Source organism: Neopelma chrysocephalum, unplaced genomic scaffold (assembly GCF_003984885.1).
Source record: "Neopelma chrysocephalum unplaced genomic scaffold, ASM398488v2 Primary Assembly neopelma1_96921, whole genome shotgun sequence".
NCBI lineage: Eukaryota > Metazoa > Chordata > Aves > Passeriformes > Pipridae > Neopelma > Neopelma chrysocephalum.
In genome coordinates, this window is record NW_020925564.1 from 3154180 (window position 1) to 3171466 (window position 17287).

Genomic DNA, 17287 nt, shown 5'->3' on the forward strand with positions numbered 1-17287 from the left:
TAAAAAAATACTGTTCTCCCCTAGGCAATCTTATAGCGAGTGGTTTAGTCAAAACCATATTCTAGTTCCGTAATTTGACTTTATTTGCTTAGTTCATTTGCTTTATGCTTGAGGTAAGACATATATTATTACAGTCAGTCCATTCATATAAACCTTTTCAAGACCTTTTTGGAAAATCTTGCTGAACTTAACTGTTTGACACGCTCATCCTTCAAAATTGATTCACTAAGACCCTGCCTTCTCTGCTGTTAGGAAGAGCTCAAAAAGGGCATCTTACAGTGATACCAGCAATATAGTTTTGAAGTGTTCTTTGCTTGTATAGAAGAATATGAAAAATGAAATAGAGAACACTTCTAATATGCCCAAGATTCCTTTTAATATCTGTTTCCTTTTGTTTTAATAACCATACCACGCTCTTTCATAATAATCAGAATGAAAACAGTTTGGAGGTAATCTTTTAATTATCAATTATCTTTCAGTATTAACTGTTAGCCTACTAATCATATCAGAAATTTCAGAAAGTGGGGGTGTAAGAGAGTGGATTTGAAGACTTAGTAGAGAACTAAAGTTTGTTATGAGTTGATTAGTCTACAGTTGATTTATGTTGCCTCCCAGTCCTGTTTGGAACTTTTTTCCTGAGGGTACTGTAATTATACCAAAATCTAAAACTTTAAAATGTTTTCTTTTCTACCTTATTTCTACCTAGGAGTTTATATTTTAATCTGTCATTTGGAGTTATGCTGAATCAGTGAGTGACACTAGAGCAAATCTTGTTCAAATAAGATCTAAAAATGTGTGTCTGTATTCTGATTTTTTTAAAATCTTTGCATTATAGTCTCATATACTGTTGTCAGTGTCTATGATCTTTAGACTCAAATCAACCTAATCTTTAGGTGGCAAGGCATTGTTGCAAAACAGAAAATGACTTCAGAGTAATATCTGTTTTGGAGACAGAACATTAGCTGAAATGTCTGAGGCAGTTGCCACGACCAGCAATTGGCACTAGCTTTTTATTGCATAATTATTAATATCATTCAACACCATTGTAGAGATACTTTATTTTTGAAGGAAAATCATTTGAAAATATTATAGAAAATTTTGTCTGCAAAAGTGTTACTGTTAGTAAAAAAACCAGAGCAGAAAGTTTGTTACATACTACTGTTATTTCATATTCCAGATTCAGCATAGTTCATATGCTGTTCTTACAGCAAGAAATGTGCTATATGAATCTACCTGTTACTAGTTTGCTGTCTCTTTCCTGTTCTGTATTTTGTCCTTATTATCTCAGATGGCCTGTAACAGCTGGTTCGTGTGTTAAAAGTGACCTGAAGAGGCTTTTCAGCCTGAGTGATGGAACTTCATACTGGAAAATTATTTCTCTACCCTTGAATGTCAGGCATCTTTTGTATTCATATGTTCTTATGGAAATAGACTTCCTTCAGCTCTGTTGATGCATAGCAGCATGTTCTCTAGTGTCTGTGACTTGTCGAAGTGTGAATATCCACGAATGTTCTTAGGAATGCTGAAGCTACTTAAACCCTTCAAGTCTGAAAAGGTCTCAAGCTTCTCATTTTTAATGGAAAATGAAACATTTACATTTTCTTACGGCTTTGCTTTCAGTGAATGCTTGTACTTCCATGAAGAGCAAGGATTCGCATGGTCTGAGTGGAAGAAATGTAGAGAAAGAAAATATATCTATGTTTGAGGGGCAGGTCAAGAGGATGTACCTATCATTAGTTCTGTATTCTAATTGTATCTACTACTGTGGTATTTAAAAAGATATCTTAATATGTTTAGTAGTCTTTGAAGAACTACTCTGATCTCAGATATCATGATTTGGGGAGTTTGCAGCTTTTAATCATGATATAGTGAAAGTAGTAATAAGCTTGTCATTACTTGTAATTTAATTTCTCCATAAAAAGCACTCTTAAATCACCAGTGAGGTTTTACACATCCATGTGTCTGTTTCATTCATTTTGCCATTTTAGTGGCTGGCAACAGAACATTAGATATTTACTGGTGAAAGCCGTTCTCATGTACTGTTGGAGGCCCAGAAAAACTCTCACTGGGTGCAGGTAAATATAGTCTGCTAGGAAAAAGATCAACTGTTGGAATTGGGAGCTGCATTGATAAAAGAAAGGTGAAGACTATGAAATTCGTGAAAGGTGTATTACAAAATAACTATGAAAATAAATAAACAGTGTAATTGAATTTTTGAGAAGGACTTGTGTTATCATCACCATACCTTGCCACATTAATTTTTTTTTCCAAACAATGTACACAAGTGAAGAAGAAATTGCCCTTACTGCAGAGAAATTAAATGCAGTCCAAAGATCTAAAGCAAAAATACATTTGGCAAATAATTTCAAAATTGACTTTTTGACATTTACTGTTAAATTTTAGATTACTCAAGGGGATTGAGAATCTTTTTTGGAAGAAAACATATAATATGTAATCTCTCCCACTTTAAGTGCTGAAGAGTGGGATCTTAACATAAAATATTTAATAAGAACTGTCTCAGAAAGTAGCATCTTACCAATTAACTTCTATTATTTGATTCTCTGCTCCCAGTGAAGTCCAATAGAAAACATTGTTCTGATCTCTCGCAAAGGTAAATTGGACTCTAAATTGTTAGCAGTATTGGGAATGTAAGGTTCATGATCCCATAGCAAAAGAGTGTAGGAGACTGTGGTGGGGGGAAACAGTGTTTCCCCCTAGAGTTATAAAATGGTAAACCCCCAGGGGGTGGTGACCCTGGGGTTAAGCCAATGAGCGCTCCTGCAAAATATAAACATATCACTAGACTGGAAAAGAAAGGAGTTGTAGTTGTTGGAGAGGTGGCCATGTTGTGAAAGCCACGAGGAAGGGGCAGGAGTCCCTTGGGGGCTTTTGCCCTCCCCAGCCCCAGCTGGGGGCTACAGGGACTTGGAACAGTGTAAGACTGGGCTAAGTATCCGTAGCTGAGAGCTGTAGGAGTTTTTCTCCTCCACTGTGAGCAGCAGGAGCAGCGGCAAAAACAGCACTGACCGAAGAGAAGTGACAGAGAGCCAAGAGATAAGAGAACAAGCAGCAGAAGCCGGCATGCAGCCAAGGAAGACACAGAGTTGTCTGAGAGAGAGAACCAGCAGCAGAGAGAGAACTAAGTTCTACACAGAGAGAGTTTGGGGGTAAGGACTTCAACCAAAATTCCCCCAAACTCCTTGGAGACCTCTCCTCTCATAGAGAGGAGGGGGTGGTGTACTCCCACCTGAGAGGAGTCCTAAAATGCTACAGCACTGCTGAAAGAGGAGCTAAGAAGCTCAGGCGTCCCGGGAAGCTGGACCAGGACAGCCGAAGGAATGTGGAGGGGGGTGACCTTGGCCTTCCCCCCTCGCTGCTGCTCAGAAGCTAGCAGCCTGAGATCAGAGCACAGGAGCTCTGATAGAACTCTTGAGGCAAAGGCCTTCAACTGAAAGCTGCCTGAGATGTTCTGACTCAGGGGTGAATCCCCTGAGGAAGGGACCTTCATGGAATGTCTTACACCCCATGATATGACGTGGTGAGGCGAGTCTTGTCCCTGCTACGCAGCCCACAGAAGAGAAGACCCTCGTTTGGAGACGGAGGGCCAAGGGGCTTGGATATCTCCTCGTGTGTACTGGCAGAGATCCAGCTACAACTGCTCCATGAAGAAGAGACACTGCTGCCCTAGGGACTGCTGCTCTAAGAGTGGAAAGGATCTTTCCCTTCTTCCCTCCTGGACTTTTATTTGGAAGGGAGAAGAGATTTGATCCATTGTAAATACTGTATGTCATGGTAGAGATAGTTGAGATTGTGTATGTAGTGTACTATAGTATTTATTTGTACAGTGTATTGTAATATATTCCCTTTCCCCCCATTTTGAGTCTCGTGTGGTGTCTGGAAAACCTATCTCACACTGGGTTGAGATGTGGGAGGGGGGCTAGAACTAGGGAATTGGATTTTGGGGCTCTCAAACCATGACAGAGACACATAAGGACGTGTTTCTGAAGAAGACCTCTTGTTCTGAGAAAAATCAGTAGCCAAAAGGAATAAAAGATGCAGTTCAACCAACTTATGCTTCATGTGCTCTTCCAGAAGGTCAAATCCACATGAATCTGAAATCAGGTTTTCTTTTTAAAAAAGTTATTTTCATCAGTTTCCCCTTTCAAATAATATGTACACTGGTCTACAAACCATATTTCTTATTGAACACCTAGTGTCTGCGTCCAGAAGCTAACTCTCAGAGAAAGTATTTTAGAAAAATTATACCATGATTGACGTTTATGTTAAATAAACTAATACATTAAAAACAAAAAGAAGCCACCAAACAAAATCTGCACCAAAAAGAGCAGGCACATTTATTTTCTCCCAGCCTAACTGAGAAGGAGCAATTTTCTACAGACTTCTAAGTCTGAATATATGCTTAACATTAGATTACTATGCAAAATAAAAATAAAACAAGTATTTTCTGTCCTTTTCAACTGATTAATTTTTGTTGTTTGCAAACTGCAAACTGGTTAATTTTTCAGGAATGCTTTCTGGAAGCTGGCACCGCTTCTATGAGCATACAATTTATATGTGAGAACTGCAGCTTAAAGAAGATGACTTCGTATTTAGGCATGCAAAGGCATAACCAGGCATTTATTCTTTGTTGTCATTAAAAGTTCATAAAATGTTCTACAATTTTTATTAATTAAAAAAATAAAGCATTCAAACAAAAGAGGTTTGATCAGAAGTTTATACTAAACCTGTAGTTTCTAAGATTACAAACTACAGTTATTATAAATTAACATTTTCCATTAAATATTTATTTTATGGATATAATAAATAATAAAATATATTATTTTGTTTAAAATACAAGTAACCAATATAGACATATTACAGTTTGTGTATTAATGATAAAGTGAAACTAGATTTACTATAACAATATTGAAATGTCTCAATTCAAAGGATACTTTTCTGTTTGATTTGCAAAGACCACAGTGGCTTCCTTTAGTATCAGGAATTTTGCAAATAAATCATGAATATTCATGAAATATTGGCAATACTTATCTTTCAGTGTTTCAATAAATGATACAAGGAAGTAATTCCTTAAATCCTCTTAGTAAGAGAATTTTTTGCACTATTAATCCCATTTTTAATACTGCAGTATCAATAAACATCTTTAGTTACTTTGTTCCAATTCTTTATCCATGAATTAAGCTATAATTTCCTGTAAAAAAATGTTTCAGGGTTTTTTTGCCAGTAATGTATTCTCATCACCTGCTTCAGTGGCTAGAATTTTTTCTCCTCTTTATCTAGAGTATTCATTCTCAGACTGCGGTTTGTGAATCTTTAGTGATCTGTGACCTGTGAGCCTCAAAATAAAATGATCTGTGAGCAAAAGCTGTTTGGGACTGGGGAGTTTGAAAGCATACTAAGTCTTTTGCAATGAGTATACTGCAGAATGAAAAACCTGGGGAACACATAGGTTTCAAAGATGCATATCTTAATTTTCCATTTTGGGGGAATAATCAGTTTTTCTCCTGAATTAGCATGATCATTCACTTTTTTTTTTAAATTGGAAATACTGTTCAATATTCTGCTTTTTTTTCTTTTGTTTCTTACATTTGGGGTATTCTTATTTAATTTGGTGTGAGTCTGGCTTAGAGTGACTAATGAAGACATTTATTAAAAGTAGTGAATTATTGCTGGACTCAGTTTAAACTTATTTTCTGTACTGTATGCAAGGCTAATTGATAACAATGTATTGTTATATATAGAACAGAGGATGACTGTCCCAGTTTCACCTATCAGCCACTGAAAGAAAAATATTTGCAACTATATGACCCTCATACTACTTCTTACTACATTTTCTGATTTGTTTAGGGGTTCAGCATTTCTATTTTCATAATAGCTTTCATCATAAATACCATTTTTAACTGAAACATTATTGAGCATTAGTAATGATGATAAACATATGGTTCTCTTATGTATCATCTTATACAGAATTATTTAATTTTGTTAATAATCTAAATTATGGTGTTTTGAAATTAAGATTTCTCTGAATTACATGTCCTGTGTCTTTTAAAATTTTATGGATGAACTCTCCACCAAACCATATTTTTTAAATGCCTGTGAACAAAATTTTTTTATATGCTTCATAACACATTCTCACAATGCACTTAATAGTTGCTCCTGCCCTTTCATTTATCAGTGTACTGAAATTATTTCTCAAAAAAATTCAGGTTTGCACTGGGATATTTCTATACATACTAAATATTAACATCCAAGGAATAGCTTATATGTTTGGGGACTAATGTAAAATATGGCAAATATTAAAAAAATTTTCTATATACCTAGAGGGGATTAATACTGTTATTAAATTCTGAACTATGAAAGGCAAGTTACTGAAGATATAAGTCATATTTGAAGATACTATAAATTGTTTTTTTTTCTTTAGTGTGTCTGTGCTTATTAGTATTTCTCAATTCTCTGTCCCACTGAACTTACAAATACCCACTGTGGAAGAAAACCATTGTATGAGCTACTACTGTGAGAGCAATTCTTGTGGATGATAAAATAAATTTCTTGTGTTGAATCCTTAGCAGTTGTTGAACATTCGAACTCCACATACTTTTAAAACCTGTGATGACATACACTCAGATATGTAATGAGTATCAGTATGAAATGTATTAAAAGATTACATATTTTTCACTACAGGTGAAGTGCGATCAATACTGGCCAAGCAGAGGCACAGAAACCTACGGACTAATCCAAGTGACCCTTTTAGACACCGTTGAACTGGCAACATACTGTGTTCGTACATTTGCACTTTACAAGGTATATATACTTACTATATACTTTTAAATTGGAAGGTTAGCAATTTTTTTCCCTCCCCTTCCTTCCTTCCTTCCTTCCTATCACTTTCTTCCTCCTGCCATCCCGCCTTCCTGCTTCCTTTGCTTTATACCTTCCCTGCCTGCCTTTTTCCCTTATTTCCTCACTCCCTTTTTCCGCTTCCCTTCTTTCCACTTTTCTCCCTTGTTTCCTGCTAACAGGGCTGAACAATGAGACTTCTTCTACAGAATGCATTTTCTTTATAACGTGGAGTTTTGTACATTAATACAGAGCTCGCACCATGAAAAACCATTTAATACTAACTAAAGCTCTGACACTTGTGATGCACAACTCTGCAGTATATTTAAAACTCTTACATTGTTTGAGCCCTATAATTTGGATTTTCCTCAATAGCCTGAGTTCTGCTTCTCTCTGGCCTCAAATGTAGCTTAAATAATTTTCACTGGTACATATGCTTCTGCAGTTGTTTCATTGAAAAGTGCCAATATCATCTGAAGAGGCAGTTTTGTCATGAAAATTTTAAATTTCATAGAATGGTTCAAGTGAGAAAAGGGAAGTGAGGCAATTCCAGTTTACTGCGTGGCCTGATCATGGTGTCCCAGAACACCCAACACCGTTCTTAGCTTTCCTGAGACGAGTCAAGACTTGCAACCCACCTGATGCTGGACCTATGGTTGTACATTGCAGGTAAGCCCAGAAGTTTTTTCAAAGTTTTCAAAGTATCCTATGTCAAGATTACTGCTTTCTGTTTTGTTGCAGATGAAAATACTATTTTGTTTCAAAGACATTTCTAAGTCTGTCAAAGATGGTTCCATTGCAAATCAAGGACCTGAGCATGGCACTGCCAACTTGGATAGGCTAGAAGAATTTTATTTGGCCTATGCAGGATTAATTTAATTTTAAAATGTCTAAAGATATTTAGGGAGAATGTCTGCAGGAAGAATACAAATGTATCTACAGCATTCAGAACATGGCCAACATAATGTTGGCTTAAGAACCTGAATATTGAAAAAGGTGTGTTTTGAGCTTTTGAAATTATATTGTGTGTGAAAGTAATGAATATGAGAATTAAGAAAGATAAATGGAAACTTTTATTAAAAATAGGTAGAAACCCAAATTTGCATTCAAGCTTAAACCCTCAGTTTAGGACTTTGAGGAGCTGAAACTGCAAAGGATGTACCTGGGAACACGCTGAGCTCAGTTCTGGGGAATTGAGTGTTCCATCCTTTTCTTGCAGAGTAGAAATACTCTTCAGGCTTTATAGGGTATGAATTAATAAACTCTCAAGAGAAAAACGTTAGCTACTCCTAATGTTTTCAGAGTAAGAAAAATTAAGAGGAAGAGATGTGGATTCTTTGGAAATGTTTGACAAGAGCAGATCTTTTAGACAGCCTTAAAATCATGTTGATAAGAACATTTTCAGAACATAAATACCAATTCTGATAGAAGTAAACTGTAAGATGGGTTCCACGGCTACGTTGCCAAATCTTGCATAGCTTACTGTGTAGCTCTGTTCAAAGAAAATTCCTAAGATCACTGATTTTTTGAACTTCATTTTGGAATACCTTTAGTTAGTAGGGCTGAGAGGTACTACACCCTTTTCTTGAAGTTACAAATGCTCAGCATGTTTGAAAACCAGTCTTGCTTTTGTCATCCAAAACCTGAGGTAGAGTAATTACAACGATTACGGCATACCACTACCTCTAGTTCTGATTTCTTAAATATTGGTAAGTCAGGCACAGAATCTTCACACTTTTAAACTGATTGAAAGAGGCTCCTGTAAATGAGACAGGAAAATAAAGTCAAGAGGGAAACAGAATAAGCAGAATTCAATATTGAAAGGCACAGACTGTTTAGAAGATATAACAGAACAAAGCCAGATATTTAATGTTTATTGAAACACCAGGATTAGGAATGTGGAATAAATATAAATAATAATACAAATATATTTTAGAACTTTGCTGAGTATTTCCTGAATGGAGCCAAATCTCTTTGTACCTGAATTTATAGGATCTTAAAACATTTTGATTATTATCTAGTATTGTAGATTATCTCAGCTATAATTTCATTAGCCTGATCCATATATACCATAACTGCAAAGGTCCTTAGCTGTGAAGATGCTATGCTCTAAATCAAAACCAAACTTAATAGAAGAAATTAATCTTCCCACTCTGGGAAGGCTGTTAAGTTAGTGTAATTGCCTAAATTCTCTCAATGCAAAAATAGGCAAATTAAATTAGTTCTTAAGAGTCATACAGCTAGTCGTTGGATAAGATGAAATAAAATGCAATGCTTATTATCACTCAGCGATACTGATGAAGTACAAGGCCATTATTTTCTCTTTGTGATTGGTTATGCATGCAGATTTCCTTGAAAGTGGTGCTCAGTTTAGGTAGTATGATTTGATGCCTGTTGAGGGACTTTTTTTCCCAAATTCCTGTTAATTTATTTATTGATACTCTACGATATGCATAACCTGGTATACATAAGCTTTTTACCTTATGTATAGTTGCTTGAGACACTAAGATTTCAGTCATTTCATATAATTAACCTCTAGGAAGCAGAATTTCACATATCCTACTATTTTAGCAGACTTTTTAAATCCCGCTGCTAACAGTTTGTCTGTAAGCAGAATTAATGAAACCAGATTTCTAACAAATTTAAAAATTTATGTCTCTGTAATCAAAAATCTTATGTGACTGGACATTCAGCAGCAAGTGTTGTAGACAGGCCAAAGTTTATGAATGTACTGCTTAACACACCTATTTAACATACAGACTGCCTAACTGATAGACTAACAAGAATAAGTTACTAAAGTCTATTTCTCACATTAGTAATGTTAATGTGAATATCACTTTTCAGGCATATTGTAGTGGCACTATATTCTAAGATTTGTATTGCCATATCATTTTGAATTCAACATTATTTTCTTGGGGCTGTGCCCTGCAGGGCCAGGAGTGGACTTCAGTGATCCTTGTGGGTCCCTTCCAGTTCGTGTTCATAGAATCATATGATTCTATGGTTATTACATTAGTTTAAAAAGTCAAAAGGGGGACACCAATAGAGCATCACCACAATATTTTTAGGCTAGAAGATATGTCTTTCATATAGCAACAATAAAATCCTCCCCATTTGGTTTGAAATTAAAGTGCTAGACATGCATAAACAGTTAATTTCAAGCTCATGAAAGATTAATCTTCTGTTGAAACAGAAAAAGTAAGCAAGCTTTATATGTTACCAATTTTTTTCTTGAAATCTGCTTTCTGGGATTTTTCTTCCCTCTCTTCTCTGTTGCTCACTTTGTAAGTTTCTCCATTGCACTTTTAAACAATAGAAAACTGAAAATAAAAGCTGGCAGGCGGCTATGTACAGGGAGAAGTTATTCCTCACCCTTCCTGGATGAGGAATAAATAGAAGAACCAGCTATCTGTATTTTGATCCTTACAAAGTAAACCCTTTTTTTCCCTGTATTTATAAGTAGTTATTGTAAGTGAAAAGCTTAGTCCAAGGTTTTCCTTACTGCATTCTACACATCTGCCTTAATACTGACCTGCAGTTGTCTTTCAGTCCGTTTCATGATAAGGGATTAAGAGATTTTTCTAGTTCGCTTCCTGGGTTTTGGGTACAGCTATATATTCTGTAGAGAATCCAGGTAGTTGGAGACTGTAGTTTGGACTTGGTTCATGAGTGTGGCCCCAGACCAGTTTGTATCAAAGCCTGAGTGGTTGGTAAGCTAGTTTAATATCCTGTCCTAGGTTATGTTTCATGAGTGTGTGAAGAATTTATTTAATAACTTACAATGTGCTTAATTGGAAAAAGTCTGAGCTAAAAACAATTGACAACAGAAGAACCCACCCTGTAAATATTTTAATGCACTCTATTCATTTAACAGTGACAAGAAAAATAATGCATAGTTCTAACTGTTGAAATTAACTGAGAATTTAAGTATTACCATTCAAAATTACTAGATTTAATAAGACAAGTTCTGATAAATACATATCTCACAAATGGAAATGGAAGTCTTTATTATAATTTTTTTGTGATGAAAGCAAAGAAAAATACAGAATTATAAGATCAGAATTTCAAAAAACATTGGTAATTATTTATTACTGATGTACATGCAACAGACATCTTTGCATGTTGTTTAGACATCTACTTTTGATAACAGTTTGGTTGCCTGTACAGTATTGAATTTGAATCTAATAGGGAAGCCAAAAATATCTTGAGAATTTCGTAACTACATTCTACCATCAAAGCTCTTGTTGCCGTGGTTTAACCCCAGCCAGCAACCGAGCCCCACACAGCCACTCACTCACTCCCCCACCAGCAGGATCAGGGAGAGAATCAGAAGAGGAAAAATCTGGAAAACTCATGGTTGAGATAAAAACTTCTTAATAGGGAAAGCACGCAACCAAAACAAAACAAGGAATTCATTCACAGCTTCCCATGGGCAGGTGTTCAGCCATCCCCAGGAGAGCAGGGCCCCACCAGTAATGGTTATTTGGGAAGACAAACATCATCCAAAGGTCCTTCTTTCTTTCTTCTTCCCCCCAGGTTTATATCCTGGGCATGATATCATATGGTATGGAATATCCCTTTTTAGTCAGTTTGGGTCACCTGTCCCAGCTATGTCTCCTCCAAACCTCCTATACACCCCTAGCTTCCTTGGGCCACACCATGAGCTGAAACAGAGGCAAGAACTCTGTGGAGGAAATAAATTCTACCCCAGCCAAAGCCAGAATACTTGTGTAGAAAAGTTGGCAGGTTTTTAAGTGAAAAGGTAGCTAAAATATATTTAATGTTACATTATTTTTAAGGAGAAAACATAGATCATTGCTAAAAGAGTTATGGAGCACTGAAGGAAGCATCAAGGCCTAATGTAAATGCAGAGTTTGTATTTGTATAATCAGATATTTTGGAAAGTCTTTGGAAAGACTACCTCCATGAAGTGTAGTTGTAGTAACATAAATCCATAATGCCATCACACTCTTTTCCCAGGAAATAATATACAGTTTTCTTTCTATAACTGCCAGGAGAGATAGTTCAGTGGAGACTGAGTCAAGGTAAAGTTAGATCTAGAAAAGTATTTGTTACAAAATGCTGTGTTCTGTGGTCCTTATTTTCAATGGGAGATTTGGTAGAGAAAAGCAGATAAATAAAGGTAAAGCTGCATGGGGGAAAAAAACACACCACAAATGAAATTTAGCAATCCGATGCTGTTTGTAGGTACTTTACACAATGTGTTCAAATCTTGACTTGGCTTATTTAGAGTAAGTTGTCTGAAGATTTTTCTGTGGTGGTTGAAATACTTGATGCACATAGATGCTTTCTTCATTTACAGACTGTTTAAGACTATCTTTTCAGTCCTTTGGACAGAAGTTGAGTAATGCTTCAATCCTGCTGGTGACTCTACATGACTTGCCCTAGTTTGCAGAGCTGATCTAGAAAAAATTGTTTCTTTAATGAAAAAATGCAGACTAAACCCCTGGGATTCTGCATTGGTGAGACTGTAATGTGTCGTCTAATGATAGCGGGGAAAGCACACTTTTTTGTTTGAAGTTGGATTAGTGCAGGCAAACAGGTGCTAATCAGATCACAATAAAACAGCACCAGAGGGTGTTTGGAGTTTTATGCCACTGTGTTTTCAAAACATCACATAAACTTTAGTAGTTGGTTCAGTAACAGTACCTAAAAGCTTAACATGTTAGTGCAATCCCATATGTTTGAATCTTTCTTTTTAATACAGGCACCAAGGGGCATATCTTTAAGACATTTTGTGAAGTTTTGGCAGGTACTGTTAATGCTGCTATTGCAAACAGAAAAACTTGGATGTTTGGAGGATGTTTGGACTGTTTTAATTTAATCTGTGTCTGACCATAATAACATAACCAGTTAGCACAGTGAAAAACAAGATAATTTTCAAAAAATAACAGAACACAATGTGATACTCTGTTTCTTAAAGTAGAATACTTACCTAATTTTTGTTCAATGTTTAAGAATAAAAAAGATAACATTTAAGGAAAAAAGTATTTATCAAAGGCAGTGATTTTCCAGTGAATTGTTTTACTTCATCTCTGTATCATTTGAACCTCCTTACTGATTTTGCCATAGGCCTTACAAGTGCTCATTTTCTAATCCTTGCAGTGAGTAGGTTGCAGATGACTGCCTATCCTTTTTCACGGTGGGGGGAAAAATCTTCCCATTTCATATTCAGAAATCTCTCAAATAAGATTGAAAAATACTAAAATCTTCCTCATCCCTTGCCTTTCCCTATCTTGAGTGCAACTCATGACCTTTCTTAACTTCCTTGAACAGCTGAAAGCTCGAGAGAATACAGGATAGTACGAGCATTTTAGTATGACAAGTATTTTAATTTCAAAAATATTCCAAACCTTCTCTGCTTTACCCACATGCCTTCATCCAGAAGTTATGGGGTTGCTACTGTATATTAAACTGTGCTCAGTATCATCCATATACAAAAACACTGTAACACTATTTCCTCTCCAGCTGTTAGCTGTAGGTCACTGTATATCTCATTAATACCTTTTTTCTCAAAGTTATTGTTCACTAATAAAAAGCAAAGAGGAATAAAGCTGTTGTTGGAATCTCATCTTAAAAAATGGGGATCCTGCTTAGGATGTTTAGTTCCTCTTAGTATAAAAATATAGTAATGTGTAAATGTCCATTTTTTTCATTGTATTCCATATATATTAATAGTCTACATTACTCTAACCATGCAGTCAGAGTAACTGACTGGGACTCTTCATTTCTATGCATAAATTTATTCTTAGAAGTTATTTTGTTTCAATACGTACCTTAGAGAATAAGGTACCAAGGCATACAGAGTTTGACACATTGGGAGCTTGATCTTTGTTTAAGGAAGTAGAACTGCATTCTCTTGATTAAGAAGTTGTTGCATGCTTTCTCTGTCTTCATTTAGTTGTTGGAATTGTAGAATCTACTGGAAAAAGAGAAAGAAGAAAAGTTCGTAAAGGCTAGATGGAAGAAATCAGCATAGCAAGACACTACTTGATAACTGTGTGATGTGTGGCATTACAGATGAACAGGAATTGGGTCTTGCCTTCATATTCTTACCATAAAAGCTTTCAAGATTGTGAAAAGTTAGGTTTCAGAAGCTTCCCAGTTGAAGACGGTGGTTGTTTTATGCTGAACACGCAAGAGCTCTCACTTAATTACTTGGCTATGTTCATGCAATTATGCAGACAAAAAGCAGAATCCCATCAGTCTGTATGCTGAGCCAGTGGTGGGTAATGCTGGATTTTTTTTTCCTCTGTTTAAGATTTTAGTGTCATTAGTTAAGATCATCTTGATTACAAAGATGCCTATTACCTTCCCCAGCACATCTTTCTTTAACTTAACAGCACTCTTGGTTTTATTTGCTTAGGTCTCTAGTTTGTTTTCTTAAATTTAGGTACTTACATATGAAAAACTGTAAGTATGAACATGACAAGAGTTACCATACTTCAGTTAATGTGGCAGTGTGGAGAGCCCTTCGAAATTAGCTAGGTACCTTGATACATTTTTTTGGTTTCTTGGTGGTTTTGGTTGGGGTTTTTTTGTTAGCGATAGGAAAATACTATGCTATATTGTCTAGAAATCCTCCGTGAGGTGTCAAATATAAAGCAAACTGATGCTGATCTGCTTTCAAGTTTTGTCTTCAGCTAGAAAACAGTTCTGCACAGCAAATAAACCTTTCCTAAAACCTGAACTGAAGCTGTATGTACACTATGTGCTTCCATTGTTTATGAGCAATAAAACCCAGAAAGTATCGCTGGAACCATTATTAAAATTAAAAAGATACAAATAACAGGTAATAGCAGTATTTCTTCATGGAGGTTCAAATTATAAAAAATACCTACTTGTGGCCTCTTTGATTAAATCAGCCATTTGTGTATAAAGCCATCTTTAGTCGACACTTAGCCTTTGGTTCAGGGGATTATACCCCCCACTGGTGTGACTTAGGGCGGGATTATCTTTTGAAGTCCTAAAAAGCTGCTGTGACTGCATAGGGTAAGATTTGTTTCTGGTAGCAGTCAGAAACCTGTAAAGGAACATAGGGAATGCTATTACCAGATAGAATCAGTGGTGTATCTAGGCCAGTATCCTATCTCTGACAATTGGCAAATATCAGAAATTTCAGGGAAAAGTAAAAAACTCCAATGTCAACAATATTTCAGTAAAGTGTCCCCTTTAGTAGCAAACAGTTAGTGAGTGACTGAGTCCCACTTCATGAGGATTTCAATTCTTTTCCCCTTTATTCCTTTAGCTACTTAGAAAAACTGGTGGATACTTTTTTGTTCATATTCATGACTGTACATATATTTTAAAGAACAAAACCAGGCTGTATTTATTATCTTTGACCTTTTTTTCTTGTCTAAGTATTTTCACACATTACATTAGAAGATATCTATTTACTCTTATTTTAAACATATGTTCCTTTATTTCACTAAATGTCTCTGCATAAAAGGAGAAAAAAGGTATTATTTAATGCTGTTTCATGTTTTACCTATCTGCAATTTTCCTTTGTGTTCATCCAACATAACAAACTGGGACAGCAAAGTTTTCTGACCCATTCCAATACTTGTCATGTTGAAGGAGGTGGAAGGGAATCCTCACATCCCTAGTCTGCTGACTCTCTCTAGTCCCTCCTTTGAGACATATCTTTGTCATCTGAATAACAGTAACTATTCTCCAAGGTTTTTTTATTAGGTAAGACAGTAAAAATAGTTTCATAATTATACCACATTTTCTTGCTATGTTGCCCAGTGGACGTACTGAGGCCTCACTTCAATTTGGCCAACAAATGGTTTCGGTTGACCAGGTCTGCTGAAGACTGATGACTTTTCTCTCAGTGAAATAACCTGCCCCTTATTAAAATGTAATAATTTTCTGTAAGATTTTTTTTTTAACAAAGGCAATGCCTTTTCCATGTGTTATCTCAAATTACAAATATGTTGCTGCTGATAATTATTTCCATATATATATATTATCGTGTCCTACAAGGCCTGTAATTTCCTTTGACCTAAGCTGTAGTTTGATAAGTTATTTGATCAGCACTCTTAGTGAGTCATTTTATCCATATGTATTTAGTTAATTGGTTATTTTTCTCCCCGCCCATGTTTATATATATTATACTCTACAAAGGGAAAGGAAATCTGACTGCTTGCAGCTGAGTCTAGTAAAAGAGCAATTAGGTTCTATCAGAGCCAGCAGCTGTCCGTAATGAATTCTGTATTAAAATTATGAGTGAAGAAAAGAATCCAGCCATCTGCAGGAAATGTGAAAATATTTTTATAACCCAATAGCTGAATTCTGGAAAGGGGTATCTCTCAGATTTCCCAGCTGTACCTACATTAAATTCTGGAATATCCACGAACACAGAGTATACTGGAATGCATTGCATCAACTTGGCTACCCGGCATGTTTGGCTAACTTTGAACAGGCTGTATTTTTATCTAAGTAATCAGCATAAAAGTCTCTTTAAATCCTCTCCCTGTGTCTCTAGAAGTAAAATGCAGCTTTAAAAATAGTCCTGTTATCTTTTCATGGAGGCTTTCCAATCAGTATTCTGCCCTGAATATTAATCTTTCTTCATTTTTCGTACTTTTGTAGTCTTAATTCAGGGTCTCATCACTTACTATCAGATTTTGTCAGTGACTGCTTTTCCAAGTGAATCCTGCGTTGTGATGCCTATTTTTCTAGTCACCTGAATTTTAAAAATAGTTTTTAATGTTTAGACAATATTATAATATTATCCAAGCTCATTTTACAGCTACTTTGCAACTTCTACACCAGAACTCCCATTATTTGTATTATAACTTGTCCACAATTTTTACTTATAAGTTCAAAATCCTGGGGAAAAAAAGAAAGAGATTAGTGTCTAACCTATAAATGACAAGTTGTGATTAAGAAATGTGAAATGCTTAGTGGTATTAACCTCTCACAACCTGGTTTTCTACTAAGTTTCAGAGAATTCATGTTGGTATAAAGACTGCAGAGTTTAAGAAACATTGTAATGAGTACCAGTAACCAAGCTCTTCAGCTGTCAGAGGAGTATTGTCAGAGATGTTAAAGAGGGTATTTGTTCTTTTCACCAGCTGGTCCAATAAAACAGTGCTATCCGTCATATGAGCTCATCAGAAAAGCCTCATTTTTTTTCTTCTCTGTTTTTTACTGTATAACATCTCACTGCATTAATACCGTATTGCAGCCATTTCAGTTTAAACCAGACCTAGAGGTGGCAACATCACATTGTCTTATCCTCTGAATGTATCTCTTAGATATATCTGTTCTCTCTTGACAAGGGAGAGACATTCTGAGATGGAGATCCAAAACAGTAGGCCTGCTACTAAAGTCTTATCCGCTTCAAGCTTGAGGACTAATTTCTGGTTATTTCCAAGTTTTCAAAGTAGGGGAAGGGTGGGGGAGG

At 35.8% G+C, this 17287-nt stretch overlaps 1 protein-coding gene across 50 annotated transcripts in view; it reads left to right on the forward strand.

The window, feature by feature from the left end:
• Positions 1-17287, forward strand: part of PTPRD (protein tyrosine phosphatase, receptor type D) — a 436352-nt gene that overhangs the window by 394476 nt on the left and 24589 nt on the right. For all 50 annotated transcript variants that reach the window (XM_027670585.1, XM_027670632.1, XM_027670638.1 and 47 more), the window contains 2 exons: positions 6700-6819; positions 7370-7524. In XM_027670585.1, the coding sequence (XP_027526386.1) occupies positions 6700-6819; positions 7370-7524 (275 nt within the window). The remainder of the gene's footprint in view (positions 1-6699; positions 6820-7369; positions 7525-17287) is intronic.